At 47.7% G+C, this 22,924-nt stretch overlaps 9 protein-coding genes across 9 annotated transcripts; 5 read left to right on the top strand and 4 right to left on the bottom strand.

Moving 5' to 3' along the window:
* Positions 1–293: 293 nt before the first annotated feature.
* On the top strand, positions 294–4,768 carry N7466_006387 (uncharacterized protein; the record flags this gene model as incomplete). Its single annotated transcript, XM_057165784.1, has 3 exons — positions 294–839; positions 897–2,903; positions 2,954–4,768. Coding segments are annotated over 3 exons (4,368 nt in total), but the record flags the coding sequence as incomplete, so codon positions are not given.
* Positions 4,769–5,029: 261 nt separating this feature from the next.
* On the bottom strand, positions 5,030–5,490 carry N7466_006386 (glutaredoxin; the record flags this gene model as incomplete). Its single annotated transcript, XM_057165783.1, has 3 exons — positions 5,030–5,190; positions 5,272–5,370; positions 5,439–5,490. The coding sequence occupies 3 exons, from the start codon at positions 5,488–5,490 to the stop codon at positions 5,030–5,032; spliced, it is 312 nt and encodes a 103-aa protein (XP_057021382.1).
* Positions 5,491–5,866: 376 nt separating this feature from the next.
* acoC (uncharacterized protein) lies at positions 5,867–9,147 on the bottom strand (the record flags this gene model as incomplete). The annotated part of the gene is made up of 4 exons (XM_057165782.1): positions 5,867–6,168; positions 6,229–6,335; positions 6,388–6,507; positions 6,557–9,147. 4 exons carry the CDS (start codon positions 9,145–9,147, stop codon positions 5,867–5,869), a joined length of 3,120 nt encoding a protein of 1,039 aa, XP_057021381.1.
* A 463-nt stretch (positions 9,148–9,610) lies between these two features.
* Positions 9,611–11,557, bottom strand: N7466_006384 (Pyruvate carboxyltransferase; the record flags this gene model as incomplete). The annotated part of the gene is made up of 4 exons (XM_057165781.1): positions 9,611–9,679; positions 9,742–11,253; positions 11,306–11,450; positions 11,550–11,557. The coding sequence occupies 4 exons, from the start codon at positions 11,555–11,557 to the stop codon at positions 9,611–9,613; spliced, it is 1,734 nt and encodes a 577-aa protein (XP_057021380.1).
* A 1,283-nt stretch (positions 11,558–12,840) lies between these two features.
* N7466_006383 (Oxoglutarate/iron-dependent dioxygenase) lies at positions 12,841–13,938 on the top strand (the record flags this gene model as incomplete). Its single annotated transcript, XM_057165780.1, has 3 exons — positions 12,841–13,002; positions 13,060–13,221; positions 13,282–13,938. The coding sequence occupies 3 exons, from the start codon at positions 12,841–12,843 to the stop codon at positions 13,936–13,938; spliced, it is 981 nt and encodes a 326-aa protein (XP_057021379.1).
* Positions 13,939–14,308: 370 nt separating this feature from the next.
* N7466_006382 (Aminotransferase class IV) lies at positions 14,309–15,676 on the bottom strand (the record flags this gene model as incomplete). The annotated part of the gene is made up of 3 exons (XM_057165779.1): positions 14,309–15,056; positions 15,170–15,467; positions 15,529–15,676. 3 exons carry the CDS (start codon positions 15,674–15,676, stop codon positions 14,309–14,311), a joined length of 1,194 nt encoding a protein of 397 aa, XP_057021378.1.
* An 889-nt stretch (positions 15,677–16,565) lies between these two features.
* On the top strand, positions 16,566–17,977 carry N7466_006381 (uncharacterized protein; the record flags this gene model as incomplete). The annotated part of the gene is made up of 2 exons (XM_057165778.1): positions 16,566–16,856; positions 16,922–17,977. The coding sequence occupies 2 exons, from the start codon at positions 16,566–16,568 to the stop codon at positions 17,975–17,977; spliced, it is 1,347 nt and encodes a 448-aa protein (XP_057021377.1).
* A 1,337-nt stretch (positions 17,978–19,314) lies between these two features.
* On the top strand, positions 19,315–19,500 carry N7466_006380 (uncharacterized protein; the record flags this gene model as incomplete). Its single annotated transcript, XM_057165777.1, has 1 exon — positions 19,315–19,500. The coding sequence occupies one exon, from the start codon at positions 19,315–19,317 to the stop codon at positions 19,498–19,500; it is 186 nt and encodes a 61-aa protein (XP_057021376.1).
* A 771-nt stretch (positions 19,501–20,271) lies between these two features.
* On the top strand, positions 20,272–22,646 carry N7466_006379 (uncharacterized protein; the record flags this gene model as incomplete). Its single annotated transcript, XM_057165776.1, has 3 exons — positions 20,272–21,124; positions 21,192–22,510; positions 22,557–22,646. The coding sequence occupies 3 exons, from the start codon at positions 20,272–20,274 to the stop codon at positions 22,644–22,646; spliced, it is 2,262 nt and encodes a 753-aa protein (XP_057021375.1).
* Positions 22,647–22,924: the final 278 nt, after the last annotated feature.

Genomic DNA, 22,924 nt, shown 5'->3' with positions numbered 1-22,924 from the left:
CATTTCAGGGGTAGACAACCCGGGCGCTTAAATAAAAGATAATGACGCTAATCTGTGCACTACACCATTAGTCCAACTAAAACAGGCAACTAAGCGTTTCGCTGGGTTAGAAGTAACACGTAATTAATATCGCCTCTGGCCTTGCAAGTCGGTAAGCTCACCCCTCCATTGAGCTGAATGCGCTGAGTATTCAACATTCAACTTCCATCACAAAACATCGTCTGAAAAGTTAGGATTTTCTGAGAAAAGATATGAGCAAAAGCGACAAAGCAGGCCGTTTTTCTCTTTCTAGGATATTAGGGCGAGAAAAAGCCGCCAAGCGAGATTTCCCAAAGGCAAAGTTAAAACAAGATTCGCAGCTTTCAGCCACTTTTTTGAATGCGTCCTCCCAAAACTCAACCAAGAATGGCTGCGCTGCGCAATCAACTCAGTCTATGTCATTGCAAGACTTGAAGCTACAGGGCCAAGATTCTCAAGATAGCCCTCTATCCACCATTCATGTCGAGCCAAAACTGCTCTGGGACGAAGCTTATGATGCACTCAAAGACGATCGACGTCTTCTTTTGGAGGCATATGAGAGGATCCTGACTATTGAGATTGACGAAGACCCAGAAGCCGACCAGAACTTGATCGTACCAAACAACCCAGAAGTGAGACGATATCAGATGAAGCAGCTTGTGACCAAGGCTCTCAAGAAAACAGAGAAAGTGGCGAGGTCAAATCATGGCGTGAGAAATGCAATGAAGGTTGCGCTTTCCGCAAATAAAATGATAAGTAGTGCGGTCCAAGTATCTCCAGACGCTTCTCTTGCATGGGCCGGAGTCTCTTTGGCTATACAAGTGAGTACTGTTCTTCCCATAAGAAGATTATATCAATTCGAACTAATAACGGTAAAGATGATATCAAACCCCGTTGTAGCGACCGAGAAAAATCGCGTTGGGCTTGACTTTGTCCTAAGGAAGATGGACTGGTACTGGAACCTATCTGGTCATATTCTCCACCAGGGCAATCTCAAAAGCGACTCCTACACAGGGCTCCGTGTTGAGTTGAAGAATCAGCTTGTCAATCTCTACAAGACAATTCTCATTTACCAGATGATGAGTGTTTGCTCGTACTATCGAAGTCCGTCACGGAGCTTCCTCCACAATGTCATCCAGTTAGATGACTGGGATGGGAGCTTGACAGAAGTTCAAGACGCTGAAAGAATTGTCATAACAAATTCCAAGGTTTACACCGATCAACAGATTTTGGAATATCATGAGCAAGATTCCATGACTTTGAAGGACATCCAAGTCAGTATGCAGAATCAAGCCTTGGAGCAGAAGGACTTTCATGAGAAAGGAGCGAATGACCAGTGTTTGAGAGACCTACGGGTCACCGACCCTTCTGTTGATATCGAGCGCATTGAACATAGCAAGGGCTCGTTATTGACGGAGTCCTATGCTTGGATTCTAAGCCATCCTCATTTCATCGATTGGAGGAATAGTCATGCAACTCGCTTACTTTGGATTAGAGGGGGGCCCGGCAAAGGGAAGACAATGCTTATGATTGGCATTGCGAAAGAATTGCGGTCACCCGAATATGCAGCTAGAAGCAGCTTGCTTTCTTTCTTCTTCTGTCAGGAAACTGATGCAAATATCAACAACGCCACAGCAGTGCTCAGAGGCTTGATCTATCAAATACTCTGTCAAGCGCCGTCTCTCATGTCACACCTTAGGGAGCACTACGACAAAGCAGGACCCAAGCTGTTCGAGGGGCCTAATGCTTATTTTTCTTTGCGGGGTATATTTCTGGATATGATCAATGATTCCCGGTTGGAAAATATCTACTTGATGATCGATGCCTTGGACGAATGTCAATCTGGCTTAAACGATCTTCTGAGATTGATTGTTGAAAGTCTGTTGAAGTCCCAAGCAGTTAAGTGGATTATATCCAGTCGGCATCAATCCACTATTGAAAGGGTTTTGTCTCTTGATGGAAAGCTAGAACTTCATCTCGAGAAAAATGTCGAAGGTCATGTTTCAAGAGCAGTACAAGCTTTCATTGATCACAAAATGTCGTTTCTTACTACGAGGCTCAGAGACAGCTATGACGTGGAAATTGAAGACCCTGAAATTGCCGAGCAGCTCGGAGCAGTCTTGAAAGAAGTCTCTGATACAATTCATGAGAAGGCAGATGATACATTCTTATGGGCTGCACTCATTTTCAAGCAATTTGAAGAAACGGAATGCGATGCCAATATGGTTCTTGACATTACTCGCAAGATGCCTTCAGGATTGAACGAAATTTACGACAAAATGATGCGCCAAATACTCGAATCGCAGAGTTTCGATGACTGCAAAAAGGTACTTTCAGTTGTACTCAATTCCTACGTTCCACTTCGCTTGCCTGAATTGAGAAATCTTGCAGCTTTGAGACCTCTGGCCGATATCCGACGCATTATCAGGCTATGCTATATCATTGTCCTCAGGGGTGACGAAGAAACTGTATCTTTCGTTCACCAATCGGCAAAGGACTATCTTATCCAACACATGAAAGGAGACATATCGTCCGCAATCTTTCCAAAAGGGCACCATGAGGGACACCAGAGAATCATCTCACGGTCTTTAGAGTCTATGTCAGAAAAGTTGCATATGAATATTTATGAACTGAAGCATCCTGGGCTTTCAATCACGGAGCTCAAAGCTCCCCCACAAGACCCACTTGCCGCGATTCGCTACTCCTGTGTCTATTGGATCGATCATTTATATGAAACAGCAGAAGATTATCACACTTTTCTTGACGACGGGGTGGTATCTACCTTCTGGAAGAAGTTTTTCCTAAATTGGTTAGAGGCCCTCAGCCTCATGAAACGATTCTCAATCGCTGGATCTGGAGTAGCGAAGCTCGTTGATTTGTTGCAGGTAAGTAGCACGACGCATCGAGTGTTTTCTTCAACTAATACTATATCCAGAGAGGCTCAGAAAGCTGCAAACGTTTATTCATTGTCAAAGATGCACGTCGATTTATCATGGCTCATACGCCAATTGTTGAAAAATATCCTCTTCAAATTTACTCTTCCGCACTTTTGTTTAGTCCAAGCAAGAGCTTGACTCGAGAGCTTTTCAGAGACCAAGAGCCAAATTGGATTACTCAAAAACCAGCCGTGGAACAGGAGTGGGGCTCTTGTTTACAGATTCTTGAGCAACATGACATACACCGCCCCGTATCGGTTTCTTTTTCACCCGATGGCAAACTTATCGCATCCATATCATCAAACATTTTGACAATCTGGGATGCTGTTGGTACCAGGCTCCAAACCTTTGAGGGTAAAGATTGGCAGCCGTTGCTCTCTGTTACATTTACACCCGATAGCACACGTGTATGTGCCTCTGGTGGAGTCCACATTATGATTTGTGACATATCTGGAGAATGTTTGCACATACCAACCACTGGCTCTGGAGATTACATATATTCAACCTCATTGTCCCCCAACGGGTTGTCAATAGTATCGGGCTGTATGGACCAGACTGTCAGGATATGGAGTATGGCTACTGGAGCTTGCTTGAAAATCCTCAAGGGCCACACCGATAGTGTCAGCTCAGTGCAATTTTCACCTGATGGTACTCGAATTGTTTCTGGGTCTGGTGACAAAAGCATAAAAATATGGGATACCACAGGCGCTTGTCTGATAACTTTCCGGGACCTTGGAAGATCCATCAGGTCTGTCGCCTTCTCGCCCGATGGGACGAAGATAGTATCATGTGCTTATGGCTCTTCAAAAGCTATGATATGGAGCACCGCTGGTGTCTGCCTTCAGGCTCTCCAGGGTCACACTGATTATTTGACATCGGCCTCGTTTTCGCCAGACGGTCACTATATCGTCACTTCATCAAGCGATAAAGCCATCCGTATTTGGGATGTTAAAGGGGCTTGTACGAGGATCCTTGAGGGTCATATTGAGAAGGTCAACGCCGTTTGCTTTTCACCCGGTGGCACTTTGATAGCATCTGGCTCCGAGGACAGGACTCTCAGAGTCTGGGATCTTACAGACAATTACCTTCCCATTCTTACGCGTCATAGTGGCCGAGTCGATCATGTCGCCATTTCACCCAACAGTACCCGGATAGTATCCGGGTCACTTGACAGTACTCTCAAAATCTGGGATGTTTCCGGCGCTTGTCTCAAGACTCTCCAAGGTCACAATTCATGTATCTGCGCAGTTGCTATCTCACCCGATGGTACACTTATAGTGTCTGGATCGGATGATCAAACTGTCAGAGTCTGGGACTTTCATGGAACGTGTCTCAAAACTCTCCATGGTCACCAAGGCGCAGTATACATGGTAGGCTTCGCAGAAGAAGGAAAACGTATTGTCTCGCGCACGCTAGATGGAGGTTACAGGAAATGGGATGTCAGCGATTATACATGCCTCGAGGCTGAAGACCCGCCAAGCTGGGTGGTAGTTGATGGTGTTCTTCGCTCTGAAAGGGAGATAGTGAAAATTGAGCTATCCTCACCACCTGGTCCAACAGCCGTTATGGCTCAGGGTCATCGTTATGGCACCGATGAAGTATCAAGTTGGATCACCTTCAATGAGCAGAATGTTCTTTTGCTGCCACCTGGGTATCGATCACCGTCAGGCCCATACTACTCCAGTCGGATTGCGCGGTCGGAGACCTTACTTGTTCTCGGTTGTCCATCAGGGAACGTCTTGATTTTTGGGTTTTCAAATAGGTCATTTCCGTTGCGAATTGAAAGCACCGCTGATTCTGTCAGCTTGCGTTGATATTTAAAGTCTACCTTGTTTTTTTTTATTTATTTTTTGAACATTCGAGCGTCTATGCTTTCCTTTTCAACGTTTTGTTCTTTTTCTGATTCATACTTTCATACTTGTCAAGTGCTTGGATAAAATATCTTTCAAAATCTGCACATGTATTGGGGGACACTGGGAGATGATACTTTCGAAAGCAATCGTTGGTGATCATCAGTGCTTGAGTATTCAAACAATCTATCTCAAAATTTACATCATAGCTTCGTCAAACAATATCTAAAGAGCTCCAGCCTCCTTTAATATTTTCTTCAATTCGCTGGTAGACTTTCCCTGAAGATCCGAATTCCCGCCAATGTGCTTCTGCTTGATAAAAATATTAGGCACAGTACGCTGATTCGTGATTTCTTGGAGAGCAGATTGTATGGCAGCTCCATCCTCTTTTTTGCCAAAAGTCAGTATTATCCTCCAAAAAAGACGCCTGAGAACTTGAATGAAGGATAGAATTGAGTATGACTTACTGGTTCTGTCCAATTCTAGGACCAAATATTTGGCACCCAAAGCTTTAAGTTTCTTTTTGGACGCAGTGCAATAGGGGCAGGATGCTTTGGAAAAAATTACTGTAGTGATGCAATTAGTTCCCCACTAGAGCAGAAGTGAAGGGAAAACAGCCCAGCATTCAACATACCGACGCCATTCTCATTGATAATTTTCATAACTTTCGCGTTCGTGGCCGACATGATTGGGAGATTTATTAATCACGCAATGCGAAAAAAATAGACTTTTAAATAGTAATCAATAAGTCCAGTACGATGATCGATCTCTCATATCAAGATTTGCAAAGACTTGGACTGTGGGGCTGTTGAAATCGAGACTCAAATGTTGCGCCAAGCACTGGCCAGCTGCACGTGATAGCGGATCTGCGTTACATATCACATGATCCATATTGTTACACTGTGTAAATTACATGAAAATAACGAAAATAACGCGCGTTGAATGTTGGATTCCTTCCTGATTCAGCCTCAAACTGCCGTATGTTTCTCTCTATTCCTACTTTTTTCTTGAAATACACCTTTACAAGGCTTGATTCTTGTTACTAAATTTATCTAGCGAACATCACCAGTCAAGATTCCCGTTCGAAGCCTTTGCACCCTTATTTCGTGTTGTTTTCGTGTTTGAGATCTCCCGGAACACTGAGCGGCCAAATCGCTTATACAGCGGAAGCACACCTCCGGCATCGAGGAGGGTCTTCTCCATTTCCGACTGCTGGTAATGGAATACGTGATCCGTACCCTCAACCTGGACAGTACGCGATTGTCGATCGATAATCACGACAGAGTCCTCATTTGCAAGCGCGTAGAATTTGGGATCCGGTAAGGTGATGTTGAACAGGCCCATGTTCAGCTGGTTACGGTCATCTGGATATTGTATTGGTATCCCCTGGTCACAAGAGTGGATTTTCTGTGATGATCACTTACAGATGAAGGCAAATGTAGGCGCAATGACTGCTTCAATGCCTGCCCCTTGCAATGCTCTCACTGCATCCTCCCGGGATGAGCCACTTCCAAATCCACGATCGGCAACACTGGTAAGGGTCAGCATTGCATCCATCTGGATATCAGCTCGACTCCACCTACATGATCCTAGATCCATCCTTTGCCTTTTTTCTAAAAACGGGGCGGTCGTACTCGAAGCAGTGACTACCCAGTTCGGCATTATCAACACCCGGGACGAACTCAGCAGGGATAATAGCGTCGCTGAATATGATGTTAGAACAAAATTTCACCATGAACCGGTACAACTCACGTATCAACGTTTTCCCCAAATCGTTGAACCTTTGACCGCAGGATCGCATCAGTGGAGATCTTTACAGATTTCTCTGTGGAAACCCCAATCTCAGAGGAAGACGTTCCGTTGCCTGCGATCGCAGTAACATTCGATGCAATAAAGGGATTGGGCTCGATGATCTCTGGTGAAATTGTCAACGGCGCCTTCTCGCTCCCCAAAATCCTGCTTAACCTTCCCCTGTCGATTTGAGCCAGCAGTGACCGTGCGTCGGTGACAACCATTTCAAAGCTGGAGGCCGCAACGACCGCTGCACAGGTGATGCTACCGATGGCTCCTTTGCCCATTCGATTGCGGAAATTGCGGTTCTGCGAGGAAAGCCAGACTTCACCTTCACCGGCAACATCAACATCGTTAATTCCAACGCAGTACGAGCAACCGGGTGCTCCAATCTCGAATCCCGCTTGTCGGTAGATGTCTAAAATGCCGTGCCGCTCGAGGTGCTTGATAATGCTCAGGCTTCCAGGAGTGACTCTTCTCCGTCCTTCGCAAGGAATCATGCCCGCGCGCAGTCCAGCATCTAGCACCAATGCTCCCACAATGAGATCTTCTTCTGTGGTGGTGCAGGCTCCGATGAAGCACCCATCCAACTTTGTGCCGACCTTTTCTGTGACGGGTACAACATTATCCGGCTCGGGATAGAGAGCAATGGTGAGCTCAACATCGGCAAGATTGACGGTTCGGACTTCGGCATACTGTGCACCAGGATCGGCTCTGAAGTAAAGACCTCCCTGGTGCTCAGAATGTGGTCTGCGAGAAATCCACTCTGCGGTGCTCTCATCAGCTTCAAAACACGCGCCCATGCCGCCAAATTCAGTTGTCATGTTTGCAATGGCGAATCTGGCATCCATGGACAATTCCTTTAGCCCCGGTCCACCATATTCGACCGCTCGCTGGAAGGCGATTGTATTCCGCTTGAAGAGGCCGAGGATATGAAGAATGACATCCTTTCCTCCAACTCCAAATGGCAGTTGTCCAACAAAGTTGATTCGGCAAATCTCGGGCACGCGAAACCAAGTCTCTCCGGTCACCATTGGCATCACAACATCCGCAGCTCCAAGTCCAACGGCTAGGCCTCCGACACAGCCTGCAGAGCAGGAATGAGAGTCACATCCCACAATGATCTGTCCTGGCAGTGCTCGGTCGCGAGTGAAGTCCGTATGCAGGATACTCGTATTCGCCGGAAGAAAGTTAACAAGCTTTGATTCACGTTGAAAGCTTTCTGCTTTCTCAATAAGACCTCGTTGTCGTGGTTGATGATTAGTTCGTGGATCGACAGTGTGGTCAATTGCCAGCCACATACGATCATTGCGATGGAGACGAGGTCTGCCCATTTGATCATATGTTTTATCCATTCCCGCCCAGAGGATCTCTGACGTCAAAGTCCAGTCCACTTTCACGCATATTATCTCCCCTGTTTGAACTTCTGGCTTGCTCAACCCCACCGCAGCGTGAGTCATGATTTTCTCAATCACGCCCATTGGACGCCGTTGGCGTGTATAACTCAAGTTCAGTTCCCTGGGAACAACCCGGGCCTCTGCTTCGGAACCAGCGGCTTCAAGGTAAGAATCCAGGTGCTCCATAAATTTGGCCATGAACTGTTGCGGTGTGGCTTCGCCGCCGGCACAGGAGGTTCGGATGTTGGAACCGACGAGTTCAATCGGATCCATCGTTCGGCGAATTGCCCTGGTGACAGCTAAGGCCTCTGCACCAAGATCGAAGGACAAGTCGAGCATCAGGCTTATCGCAGACAAGATGCAAATCGGATCCACTTTTCTGCCTTGCTCACTCAAGAATCCTGGTTTGAAAACCGCAAGCTGCGTGCCACCCTTGGTTGAAGATGAGACCTCGGCCGAGAGTAGCAGACCCTGTAGCCCGAGGCTGGTGCATGTCTTACCAGATAGGAGAGCACCGCTCTCTCCGTCTGCGAGAATTATACCATTCATCTTGGTCGGCTCTGAACCCAAAATATTCGTTGCTTGCTCAATAGTCAAATACCGAATTTCGACACTCGGAAATTGCTTTTCGAATACTTCAGCAACAACAGAGCTCCAACTTGGCACTGCTGACAAAACACAGTGGACAGGCTTCGGCGGGTGAGAACGCATAGCATAGACTCCCACCCAAACCGCCAGACTTTCAATGTTTTCACGAGTTGCCTCATTCTCAACGCTTCCATGCATGGCATCGCTAACAAAATTTATATCAACACCTTGGACAGCGTTTCTGTTTGATAGCCTTTCTGGGATGAGCCCAGTGCTTGGAAAGAATACAGGCTGAACATTGGCCAAGGTGCTGACTTTCTTGCCCAGATCTTGATCGATTGGAGAATATCTGTCTCCGCACAGAATCACTGCATCAGATTGCTGACACACCTCTAAGGCGACTTGATATTCCTCTCCAAGATAGTCGGCAATATCGAATCCGATCCCAGGTCTGTTCTTTTGGATAAATCCCAGCACCTCTCTAGCAAGAGATGCCATTTGAATGTCGAACTCATCCTTATCCACAAGGGCAATTTTAAACTTTCGTGCTTGCGTGGAGGACGGCATGATTTAGATGTTGGGCTCCGCGGGGTGATTTGAAATAAAGGTCACAAAACCCATCAGCGATGGGGGAAGCCCATTATATAACCTGCCATTCCGAAATCGGCCTATTCTGCTTACGTTCGAAGGCTTTATCCTTATTTCCTATTTGTCCTCTTCCAAGATTGGTACATGCGGGGTGTGCTCGCTGGGTCTGTACTATTTACAGATGGGCTAGCGATTGTGTTCTGGCACCCATAATTTTACAGAATCATCAATTGAGTACGACTGCAGATCAATTGAAGAGCCACTTGTTCAAATGTTATTCCTCTCAAGCTTCGTTCCCCTGTAAAAAAGCCTTCTCTGGTGACATCAATACAAGGCATTTGGCAAGCATTATACGTAATTGGGTGCGGCGTTCATCATTTTATGCCACCAACGCGCAAAACAAATCAAAAATAAACAACTAATTAATCTTTCGAAACTCTCCTCAATTCACGTGGATGATCGGCAAAAGTCTCAGAAACTGCCGGCTAGAGGGCAATTTCTCTTGCATATCCTGTTTTGGTCAGCCTCTAGTTCAATGTCAAGATCGAGCAAAGGGGGAAAAGAAAAACATACCAAAGCGGAAGACAAACACGCCAAGGCGATAGCAACATCACCACGCTTAGCAGCTCTCGCACGCCAAACATCCCTACACTTGACAAGCGCAATAATAAGTGGCTCTCCGTCGCTGCCCTGAATATCGCGCAACACAACTTCAAACTCCAAGTTCAGAGCAGCCAAAGACGAAAACGCGAAAGACACCGCATCAGCAGCATTTTCACCGGTGGCCAGGACCTCACGCGGGCGACCCTTGACCAAAATAATAGAACGCATTTCAACGCGACCGGAGTTATCTGGGCTCGTGGTCACTGTGCACTCCAAAATGCGGGGATCTTTCTCCAAGATGGAGTAATGGCGCAGAAACGAATGTGTGATTTCCGCCTCTGTAAGCCAGCGCCCCTTTTCCTCTGACTCGGACTTCACAATTTTGGAAAACGCCTGCTGGAACTCCTTGGGTAACTCCAAGTCCAACGTGCGCTGAAGAACCCAGGCAACGCCACCTTTTCCGCTTTGAGAATTGATGCGGATAACGGCCTCATATGTTTCACCGATATCCTCCGGATCGATGGGCAGGTAAGGAACTTTCCAGATACTGCGTCGATCCGGCGCAGAGTTGCCATCGCGCCATTTCTTGAAACCTTTGTTTATAGCATCCTGGTGAGACCCGGAGTATGCCATGAAGACCGACTCGCCACCATATGGAGCACGCATGTGCACCGGGATCTGGGTGATCTTTTCCACTGTTTTACGAATGGAAGGAAGATCAGAGAAGTCCAGCCCCGGATCCACACCCTGACTGTATAGGTTCAACGCAAGAGTAACAAGGTCGACATTACCCGTTCGCTCGCCATTGCCAAACAGACAGCCTTCGACGCGGGTAGCACCGGCCAGCTGTCCAAGTTCTGCGGCTGCGACAGCACAGCCCCGATCGTTGTGCGGATGTAACGAGACAACGACGTCTTCAGCATCCGCGAACGCGCGGGAGAAGATCTCAACTTGATCCGCGTATGTGTTTGGTGTGCACCGCTCAACGGTCGCAGGTAGATTAAGAATAATGGGGATATCATCGGATGGGCCCCATGCTTCTTTCACGGCTTTGCAAACAGCAATAGCGTAGGATGATTCCGTATCTGAGAATGCCTCGGGACTGAACATCAGGTTCCAAGTTGTGTCTTGTTGTGTTGGATCATCTTTCGTGATGGATCGAGTATATTCCACGCATTCGACCGCTGTGCGAAGAACGGCTTCTTGTGTGGATTCGAACATTGTTGTGATGAAGCTGTCGCTGGTTGCGATGTACAAACTTATGATTGCCTTCTTTGCGCCCGTGACACTGTCGACTGTTCGTCGGATCAATTCCTTTCGGCAAGGAGAGAGGACTTGTAGCCATACATCTGAGGGGGCGGCTGCAACGACATTGCGGGTGAAGTTGAATTCGGTATCGGATGCGCTGGGGAATGAGATGTCGATCTCTGTGAATCCGACTCGGAGGAGCATTTGGAAGTATTCCCACTTCTGTTCGACGTTCTGAGGGATGATGTTAGGTCATGTATTGAGAGCTCTAGGGGGAAGATCATACCATTGGGCATGCCAGAGCCTGATTTCCATCGCGCAGATCAGTCGCCAGCCAGCGAGGTTTTTTCGTCAGCCGCCTGGAGGGCCATTTTCTGTCTGGGAGATCTGGAGGGCTGAACGCGTCATATTTATCGGAGGGATTGCGAAGCCTAGATTACGATGGTTTAGTCGATGCATAGGGTGGAGGAGGAGAGTAAGGAATCAGATCGGGCATGCGATTGAATCTTCAAGTTCTTTCTGGCACATACATAGGCATGACTAGTACGACTCCAGGGGATCTTTCTCTGTATGCGAGTGTGCTTTTTTGTTTGTGTTTTAGATTTTCCATTCGCTGTCAGTGGGCCCATAATCTACATTTTAAAGCATAGTACGCTTACTTTTCTTTTCCCCTCACCTCAAAGGAACCTCCTCATGCAGGATAAATCTCGTCATCGTAATCAGCTGTTATTGCAATCCATTCATTTACCCCACATGCGATTTCAGGCACAACGTAGTACGGACACCACGGTCCGCATTCCCATCCATACAGACCACCATATTTGTCCTTTCTCAGTCATGGCTGCATGGTCCGATATTCGCTCAACGTGAGACAGTGCCGATTCCATTGGTCTAACTACAGGGATGTATAGCTGCATTCTTAGTGTCTAGTTAGGCGCGCCACATGTGAGTGCTTTTGGATATGGTCAACCGTTTGCTGATCTCAGATTTGGCAGGAAATCCTTTGAGCCTCGATATGGTAAGCGATGTCGAGCCATTGGTTAGCGTGAGATTCTCTGCAGAATTCGCCATGCATGTACTTATGTTTGTGGCTTCAAAAGTACCGGACTTCCCGACGTCGGCGTGTCTCACTTGTATCTCATCGGCTTTATACATCGGCGAACCTGATGGATTACGTTGACGATATTACAAACCAGAGGATCAGCGGGTTTTCTCTATTGCTTACTGGCTCTAGATCTTTGATTGAGTTTGTTGAAACTTTGGGGTCCGAAATATTCTGAAGTCTAGCAGTTTATATCTTGTGGCTTGGCTTATCCTTGGCCTCGTGGCCACTTCTCTCCTGAATAGCGCGGCTTGATTAGGTACTGAAGTAAGTTCAAGCCACCAAACGTGGCAATGCAACGTCGCTCAAAACGTGCTGTAACCCATTTTCATATTTGAGGGCAGAAGTCAGCATAATTGAGCTAATGTTGTCCAAGTATGAGCTAAGTGTCAGACCACCGAGGTCATCTAACAGCAGATGCATCGTGCTTGCCTATTTGAGACTCCGCCAGTAACTAATGCGGGACCCAATCCTTCAGACCACCTGGCTGTAAGCCGGGAATTGGTGGATTGATCAGTTTCGGGCATTTTCCGGATGTAGAAACGAGAATCTCACGAAAATCCATAGAGTAGAGAACTTAGACTCACGCTACCGACTACATGTGTACAGTGGGGCAAACCACGGTGGCCTGATTGTCCCTGATGCCCTGTGAATATCTTATAAGCCCGTATAGTCCACAAGTTTACTAGTAAATTAGATTGACTCCATCCATCTCCATCATGTCAATCCCCGCTCTCGATGCCTCTGCTCTCTCTGGAGGGGATGCTGAGCAACGCGCTGAATTTGCTGCCAAGCTCCTTGATAGTCTGAACACATTTGGCTTTGCGAAGCTTGTGAATCACACTGTTCCTGTTCCGCTTGTCCAGGAGACGTTTGATCAGGTATTCTCCAATTTGCAACCAGGCACTAGGAATTGTCACTGACAATCGCGTCAATAGATCAAACGCTTTTTCAAACTTCCGTACAAAGTCAAGGCCCCACTGCGAAATGACCCTAAAAACGGTCAGCAACGTGGATGGAGTGTGCCAGGAGAGGAAAAAACATGGTGGCTTGAAAGTAACACTGGCGATGTGAAAGAGCCCAACTTTGGCGATAACAAGGCATGTTACACGCGTTCCAACACAATCGCCGGCCCATTCTAACTAACGTGCTCGCTACAGGAGAGCTTCGACTGCGGACACCCCGATGACGAGCAATTCCCCAACAAGTGGCCCTCGGAGTCCGATCTCCCTGGATACCAGAAAACGATGGACGAGTTTTTCTTCTCGTGCGGGGATCTCACGCTAGTCCTTCTCGAGTCAATGGCGACAGCGCTAAATCTGGACCCCAATGTCTTCACGTCCCGATGCACCAACGAGGCTAGCACGATCCGCATCAACCATTTCCCACCAATTGACCGTGCAACCCTGGACGAAGGAAAAATCAGCCGCATTTGGCCACACAAGGATTTTGGCATCATCTCACTAGTTTTCCCGGATGTTACTCCCGGATTGGAGTACGAGGATCGGAGTAATCCTGGAACTTTCATTCCAATGCCTTATGGATCTGACGAGGAGGTCGTTGTGATTGTCTCCGAGACCATGCAGCGATGGACTAACAACAAGATTGGCGGTGGCCTCCATCGTGTAACCCGACCTAGGGAATGTAACGGGGAGACTGTCCCGGAGCGGTGGAGTCTGGTTTATTTCAACAAGGCGGACCGTGATGTGAATGTGGGTCCTCTTGGGGAGTTTCTGGGTGATGAGAAGCCAGTGTATGAAGATTTGACGGCTTTGGAGTATCAAACTCTGCGCAACGCTGCTCACTACCCTGGTTAGTGATAGGAGGCTTCGGTAGAAAGTTTTTTTTTCTCGCTCTAAACAAAGTAGTAAGGTTTTCAGAAACACGTATACCGTATATGGTTCGTGAACGATCATTTCAAATCCCACCCAATAGTATGACTTTTCCAACTTTTTTTGCGTCAGGGGCACCGGGGAACTTTTCGTACTTGCCCCGCTATCACAGGCTTTTTGGAGTTGCCGTCTCCGTATTGCCCCAATTCTTTAGTGTTTGGCAGCGGCCCGTAGCGCAGTCGTGTGGATTCGTCAGGAGAGAGTGGGGCTCGCTTACACAAAATCAACATTTCTTCTATTTCAGCCAATCCCTGATAAATGCTAACCAATATACATGATTACTGGTGGCTTGGTTTCAGAGTTTCGCCCCAGGACCCTTGGCAAGATCATCAACCAGAACACTCCACTCATGCTCATCTTCACCATACTGTCGAGCCTCGATCCACTCTCTCATCTTCCTCGCCACATCCCCCACTTCCTGCACGGCTGACCTGTGACAGCTAATGATCCTTCCCTCCCAACGAATCGACCCAATCGGGCTGACGACTGCTGCAGTTCCGGTACCAAACACCTCCTCCAACTCACCCGCCACACTAGCGGCCTCCAACTCACGCATGGAGATACTCCGCTCTCGGACTATCCAACCATGCCCCTCCAACTTCTCCCGTGCCAGTCGAAGTACACAGTCCCGGTTAACCCCCGGTAAGATTATGCCATCCAACGGTGGTGTCACGAGCTCGCGGCTCCCATCCGGTTTGCGAAGTACAACGAACAAATTCATCGTACCGGCCTCGGTTAGTTGATTGTCTTCACCGAAGAGCCAGAGTACCTGATCTGACCCCCGTTGTCGGACCTCCCCCTCAGCCACCAAGGAGGGGGCATAATTGGCGCCAACTTTGTGAGACCCGCTTCCTCCAGGCCACGCACGCACCCACTGTGAACTATTGACTGCCTCCAGCGTGAGCGCTTTAAGTCCGTCTTTGAAGTAAGAGCCGACGGGGCAGGCGACGATGTACAGAAGCACGGTGGTGGGTGCCGAGACACTTAGTCCTGGGTTTGTTCCGATCAAGACTGGGCGTAGGTATAATGAGTACCCTCGGATACTATGACGGTCAATATTGTTCACAGCTTGGCATCCCCCAACCCCTGTCTTCCCCCCTCCAATCCGCGGTTTTTTTTTTCTCAAAGATTATTGTTCTGGGGTAGGTCTGCTTACTCAGGGATATGTCGAGATTCTGTTGCTACGAACTCGGCAAGAAGTGTCAAGAAGGCTGTGGAATCAAATGTCGGCAGCGAAACACGTGCTGCTGATCGATTCAGGCGAGCGATGTTCACTTCCGGTCGGAATAGTCGCGCTCGGCCTTGTGCGTCCTTGTACGCTTTCATGCCCTCAAAACACTCGAAAGCATAGTTGAAGACTCCTGCAGTCGGGTCGACGCTGAGATTTCCATATGGGACGATTTGAGGCTCGTGCCAGCCGTAGGATTCTGTCCACTGCACCTGCAGCATATGATCTATGCAACTTGTCAGCTTCACAATGTTATACTCACCGTCAATCTAGTCTGGATGTCATACCGGTAACATTCTTCCCAAACTGTAGGGTATCAGGATCGGGCAACTCAGTCGGCTTTGGGTTGCGAATTATTCGCAGCTTACTTGCATCTAAGGCCGCCAGTTTAGAGGGTGCTTTTGCGGCCGTTGATGGGGCTTGTTCTGTCGGCATTGTGAATGAACTTTATTGTGGGTGATAAATTGATAATGGAAATACTACAGTGGCACTTGGCTATTCTTCAGGCAAAGATATAAATCTTTCTAATATGTGTGAAGCTTACGACTTTCAGCTCAGCGCAGATCGTAGGGGCGGCCTATTTTCAATGTGGCGGCCTTGTACTTTTGTATCTTCATTAATTCGGGGGCCAAAAATGCATTCCGGTCAGTTCCATAGCTTATTCAGCACTAGACACCTCGCAAAAAGATCCTGCAAGGTCCCGAAATATCGATTCAAGCCTTGGAAGTTTGATGATAAATCAATCTTACTTATTCCAAGTGCACCCCAAAGAAAGGTGCAATTCATGTGTAGATTTGCCAAAGAGGAAAGAGACAGGGCGGTGCACGACGCGTGGAAATAGTGAAAGTCGCATAGATAAGATAAGAGATATTGCGGATAATTATCTCCACCACCCCAGTATCCGACTCATCATATATTGAAAATGGCGGTGTTCAGCTTCAAGTTTCCTGCAATCTTTGTGAATGGACGCCCAACGTGTTCGCTCATCATTAGCGCACCTTCCTTATCACCGCAGAATTGTTGGTTCGCCCAATCAATAGCGCAGTGAATGATGACCAGATGAGGTGATCGTCGTGGCCCCGCAGTAGCATCGCCATCTCCACTTCGGAGTTTCCCGCATTGAGCCTGGTGTCAGCGTCAACCAATCCCGTTCCAGATCTCGCATCCGGGGCGCCCTGTGGATGATTTCTTTGTTCTCTGAATCTGATTAAAATTTTCGCTTTCCACGTCACAATCCCCTTTCACTTTGACGTGGGATCTGTCCCGCTTATTTGATTTACCTCACCATTGACGCCGACAACGCCATCTTCGCTTGTCTTTCACAATGGAGGAAGTAGGAGGTTCACACTCCTCGGTCAGTCAGACCGAAAAGGGGTTGCACACCCCTCTGGAAGAAACAAGTGGTGCTACTCACCTATCGAATGATCACAATGGCGAAAAGCTGCCGCCCATGGATGGCGGCATGGACGCTTGGCTGTTCCTCGCGGCCTGCTTCGTGATGGAAGCTCTAGTCTGGGGATTCGCATTCACATATGGTGTTTTCCAAGAATACTACACCGCCAGTGCTGAATTCAAGAATAGTGGGAACATCGCTGTTGTCGGAACTTGTGCTATGGTAAGAACACTTCATAATATCAACGAAAAACATGAAGAAAAAAATAGCTAACGGACTAACCTCAGGGAATCATGTACCTTGATCTTCCTATCGTTTTTGCAGCTTACAGACAATGGCCCAAATATCAACGCCTCGGCTGCGCTGTCGGTGTCCTTCTTATGTGTTTCGCTCTGGGCCTGAGCTCCCTGGCCACCAACACCACCCACCTGATAATTACCCAAGGTATCTTCTACGCCATCGGAGGCAGCATCGCCTACTCCCCCTGCATTCTCTTGATGGAAGACTGGTTCGACAGACGAAAGGGTCTAGCCTTCGGTGTGATGTGGGCCGGTACCGGACTTGGCGGTGTTGTCCTCCCCATCGTTATGGAACAGTTACTCAACCGCTTCGGATTCAGAACCACCCTGCGCGCATTTGCCATCGCGCTCTTCATCCTGACTGCCCCACTGGTCTACTTTGTGAAGCCGCGCGTGCCGATCCCGGACAACCGACCTAGCCCGCCGCCGCCGAACTTGCGCTTCATCATGACGTCTACCTTTGCGCTATTCGAGTTTTGCAACATCATCGAGGCGCTGGGCTTCTTCTTGCCGTCACTCTATCTGCCAACCTATGCCGGCATGATTGGCGCGTCGAGCACCTTGCAGGCGTTGACTGTCATTCTTTTTAACTTGGCTTCTGTCGTTGGATGTGTGCTTATGGGTGCCATTATCGATAAGCTGGATGTGACAGTTTGCATTCTCGTCTCGACTATCGGGTCTTCAATTGGCGTCTTTCTGATCTGGGGATTCTCGATGTCCCTTGCGCCGCTTTTCATCTTCTCGATCGTGTACGGTCTGTTTGCGGGCTCATACACGAGTACCTGGCCCGGCATCATGCGGGATGTAGTCCGCAAGAAGCCCTCCGCGGAATCAAGCATGGTCTTTGCTTGTCTTGCGGCTGGCAGAGGTATTGGGAACTTGGTTTCCGGTCCCCTTAGTGAGGCTCTTATTAAGGGATTACCATGGAAGGGTGAGTTGGCTTATGGGTATGGCAGTGGGTATGGGTCTTTGATTGTTTTCACGGGAGTTACAGGAGTTGTTGGCGGAGGCAGTTATCTTGCAAGGCGTTTGAAGTGGCTGTGAACGCTAGCCATACCGTCGAACTCTTTCAAAGACACAAAATTCTTCGATGTCAATATTATCGGCTGTGCATATAACGCGTGGTGTTTAACACTGATTAACCATTAAAAATATCTAGCAACATTGAATGATGTTCCAAATTCAAGGTTTCAAATGTTTCAGTGAACCCTCAATTCAATGCATGACCTTGGAGTATTCAAATGTTACATCCACAGATTGATCAACAGTCCGTCTCACATGTACTGGCAAAGGAATATATGTGCATAGGGAGGCGTTGTTAGAAGCTTCAAACATTGACTAGAAAACATTCAAAGGGACATATTAGGCGCAACTAAATTTACATCAATTCAACAATATTCAATGTTTCAACTTTAATGTTGTGTACTATGTATGATATGTATGCACTGTGCACACATATATCCTTGAATGAAAACTACTTTCAAGGTAAGTTCCAATTAATTCTGGAAAGCTCGAGGTTAAAATCAATAATTTATTTTCTCCAATTTCGTAATAGCTGAATTTAGAATCAAAATTTACGCGAGCTAGGCTGTGAATTATGAAGAATGGATCGCGGTTGTAATTCTTGCATTCAGCTTGTTACGATGTGGTTGTGGGGCCATCCGGAATTTCAATGTTGTGGATGAGAGAATATCTGTTATTTGAAAGGGTTGATGTAGCCAAAAAGTTGCGCGACATTCATCAAGAAGCCTTCGTGGTCTAGTTGGTTATGACGTTGGTCTCATATCACTTTCATATGACTTTCCTGTTAACAGGATAGCAATCCGAAGGTCTCCAGTTCGATCCTGGACGAGGGCATTCTTCTTTTTTTTTTTTTTCCTAAACACAAGTCACTCTCACGGGTTATATGACGCGCTAAGCCTAATGGGGATGCAGTTTTTCTGCTAGAAAAACAGGTCATGTGAGTTTTTAGTAAGAAGAAGGGACTTGAGAATGGAATCACATGATCATGATTGACATGCTTCATCATCATGATCGCCGGCGATGACAGGCTTCATGTGCTTCCTTCTTGTTCTAGATAGCAGGCCGCGTCTCTCTTGTCCCCCCCCCCCCCCCTCTCTCTCTTCACTACACAATACAATCCATATTCATTACATTCCTTGTTCCTCTCTTCTGTCCTTCGTTTCCATGAGACTTGAGATGGGATTATATGGCTATCGAAGACGTGCACTTTCACAACGGACGTCCTGTGCTTCCGTGGCCAAATCAGGTCAACTTCACCCATATGAACACCGAATAGGAGTCAATAGGATTGTTGCTACAACCGATGGGGTTAGACAAAAGTTTTCTCTCTTGGGGATCCGGACGGTTGAGAGATAATTATGGCTCAAGCAAAGAAGCTGATGCGGTGTGGAGCGCCCGAAGACGCCCTCCTAAAACGCCGAAAAGATCAACCGTTGTCCTCAAAGTCGCATGGAGCGAAACGTCTGGAATACGGATACCGCGCAGGGATTGCCAGTACTGGGTGGACCACTCAAGAGGGGCAGCAAACATGGCTATCGGAATAAAAATCCAGATAAAATCCCGACATATCACCATTTATCAATGGGTTTGGAACTAACAAACATCCCTGCGTCGCTCAAGAAACATCGGGTACCAAGAGATTTATCCAATAGTGTTATTACATTGATCATGGGCCTCAAAATCCAAGGCCCTAAGTACGGTTTATCTCAGAACAGCCTACTTCATTTATTGTCAAGCCAAGTTCAAATGAGACTGTATTTGCATGCATTATTGCATGATTCACTAGTACATTGATCTTAATCGGGTCAACCTTAGAAGGGCTATCCCCACTTCTCCCTGGGGCCTGCAAGTAGGTGCAATGTAGACTCTAAGCTGTACAACGTAGCATCGTGGAAAATCTTTAAAAGATCAGTCAATCCAACTCAGATACGAGTCTAACGCCTAGTGATGAGAATCAATCACGTTCCAATGTTTGTCCGGTTATACCTAGTTCTAATTATCATATCGCTTGTTGTTCCGGAGACTCCAAAGCTACTGCAGTTGCGGCGCTTCAAGTGTTTCTAGGTTACACGACACGCATCAGCAGCTCCTTGCCTACGCATCTGCAGAGCCCATCACACTTTATAATGGCTAATGGCGGTAACATTGAATACTTGCATAGCTGATGTCAAACTGCAGTTGATCTTACCACAATACATTTTTCATCACTATGTGTTTTCCGAATACATAATGACACTTAAATATCGCCCCTCACCCCTCAGATTGACTCTGGATGGCTGTTAGCCTTCAAGCCGAGATTAAACAGCCAGCAAACCATGAAGAAGGATCGGCAATCATTCAAAGCCCGATGGTCCCCAGATCTGCCCCGAGCGCGCCGGTGGACGAGACCAACTGTATCTTCCGCGATCGGATTCATCCTGCTATCCACCGTGGTATTGTTGCAGCTATCTGGTTTCAGCAGCAACCTACCGCTGTCTTTGTTACACCGACGACCATCCATTTCCCACGAGGAACTCGAGAATCTGCTTCTGTCCGTGCCTGATAGCCACATGGCACGAGAATGGAGTATTTTCCACTCCTCTGAGTCTCACTTGCCGGGTCAGGGTTTAGGCCAGGCTGAATGGACGAGAGAGAAATGGGAAGAATTTGGTATCCCCGACACGGAAATCACCTCGCATGAGGTGTACCTCAACTTCGCCAACGGCCAACGCTTGGCTGTGCTTGACCTCAACAAATCCCAAGTGCTGCATGAGGCTCGTCTTGAAGAAGATCCTGAAATGACCGAGGAGCCGGAGAGAGGGCCAGAGCCATTCGCCCCGGCCTACCATGCATACTCGCCCAACGGGAATGTCACAGCACCTTACGTCTTTGCCAACTTCGGTGCGGTAGAGGACTTCCAAGAACTGATTAAAGCCAATGTGAACCTCACAGGGAAGATTGCTATCATCAAAGGGGCGGAAGTTTCTCAGTACGCGGAGCAAAAGAATTTGTCTATATTTCGTGGCGAGCAAGTGGCAAATGCGAAAGCTGTGGGAATAGTTGGGGTCGTTATCTACCCCGATCCGCAGGTTGATGCTGGTATGGTCAAGGGAAATGGGTACCTCCCATTTCCGTATGGGCCTGCTCGCCCAGAGACTATGATAGAACGAGGAGCCCTTGGCATGGCTAGTGAGTCTACTCTCTTTCAGTTTTATCAGCAAAAGAAACTGCATTTAACAGTCATTGGTATTTAAAGAAGGCAACCCAAACGATCCATCCTCTGCCCCCAATGGTCCGTTGCCGCTTATTCCATCCATCCCGATCTCTTACATTGATGCTATTCCTCTCCTCGCGGCGTTGAATGGGCATGGCTTAGAAGCTGCCAATCTATCCTCGAGATGGTATGGCGGTGGCTTGGCCAATGCGGGTGTGAAATACAATGTTGGCCCCACGCCGGACAACATCGTGCTCATCTTGTACAACAACATTACCTACACAACTGGTCCAGTTCATAACGTTATTGGTACCATCAAAGGGTCACAATGGGAGGATGAGGTAGTCATTGTTGGAGGTCATCGCGATTCATGGGGCCCAGGCGCAGCAGACCCCGGCAGTGGGTCTAGCGCTCTGAATGAAGTAGTGCGGAGCTTCGGTGTTGCGCTCAACAACGGATGGCGGCCCCGTCGCACTATTGTCTTTGCAAGCTTCGAAGGCGAAGAGATTGGAGTCGGATCGAGTTCATGGATTCATGAAAATTGGCCTTGGCTGAACCGCACGGCTGTGGCTTACCTTAACGTCGTGGTAGCTGCGAGTGGCACGCGTTTCCACGTCAAGGCCAGCCCACTTCTCAGGAAGCCCACGCTTCATGCCACCGGCAGGGTCTTGTCGCCCAACCAAACGATTGAAGGTCAAACTGTACTCGACGTCTGGGGAGGTGGTATTACCCCGGGTGGAGACGGGGCTACATTCTTGATTGATAATTGCATCACAGCGTTGGATATGGGCTTCTTTCCGGACATCAACGAGCCAATTCTCCCTTACCACTCTCAGTTCGACACCGTGGAATGGAGGGACCGCTTTGGAGATCCAGGCTATGAATACCATACGACTACTGCGAAGGTCTGGTCTTTGTTAGCCGCTAATCTGCTTGAAGCCCCAGTCCTTTCTGAGAGTATGATTGATTATGGCACTGCACTCGAAGGCTATGTGAGCATCATAAAGGGACAGTTGCCGTCCAATGCTACTGGTTTTAACTTCACGGTGCTTGAAGATTCGATTTTCCGCCTACAGAAGGCTGCAGTCCGGTTTGATAATTATACTGCCTCCCTCGTCGACCAAATCAAGCGGACACGCCCATGGTGGAAGTTCTGGGACCGTATCAGGTTGTTCTCCGAGATTCGCAAGGTTAATCAAATCTCTATCCTTTTTGAACGTGTGTTCTACTATGGGCCGGGACAAGATGTTCCTAAACATGCCAAGCATGTTCTTTTCAAACCGGCAGCATGGCATCAGACAGTTGACCCACTGCCGGGACTCGGAGAAAGCCTGGCGAAGGGTAATGCTACAAATGCTTATGTATGTATTCTGCCTTTCCCACCTATTCTGCTTGTTTGTCTCGTAGCTGACATTTTTCAACAAGAAATGGGAGCGAATCATCGCTGCCCGTGTCGACCAAGCTGCCAAACTACTGGGCGGGGGCCTCTGTCATTAATGTTGGAAATCGTGCATGGTTACAGCATTGTCATGTTTATATGGACTTTCGGCTACACAGATTTTCAATCAATCATCCATAGATGGCTAATCATTTTTGAAGTAAACTACTAGTACCTCAAGGCTACAGGAACTGACTCCAAAGGAAAAACCTCAATCAACTTGAAACAAAGAAAACCTTAAGAAAACCTTAGGAAAACCTTCTCAACAGACAATGTCAACTCGTGGCATCTGCAGTGTCGATGTGTGACACTGAGAGTCCAATGGACGATAGTATTT

This window comes from Penicillium verhagenii, assembly GCF_028828195.1.
Source record: "Penicillium verhagenii strain IBT 33310 chromosome Unknown utg000006l_segment0_segment0, whole genome shotgun sequence".
NCBI classification, from domain to species: Eukaryota; Fungi; Ascomycota; class Eurotiomycetes; order Eurotiales; family Aspergillaceae; genus Penicillium; species Penicillium verhagenii.
The sequence above is the reverse complement of the archived record's forward strand: the minus strand, read 5'-3'. Positions and strand labels throughout refer to the sequence as shown.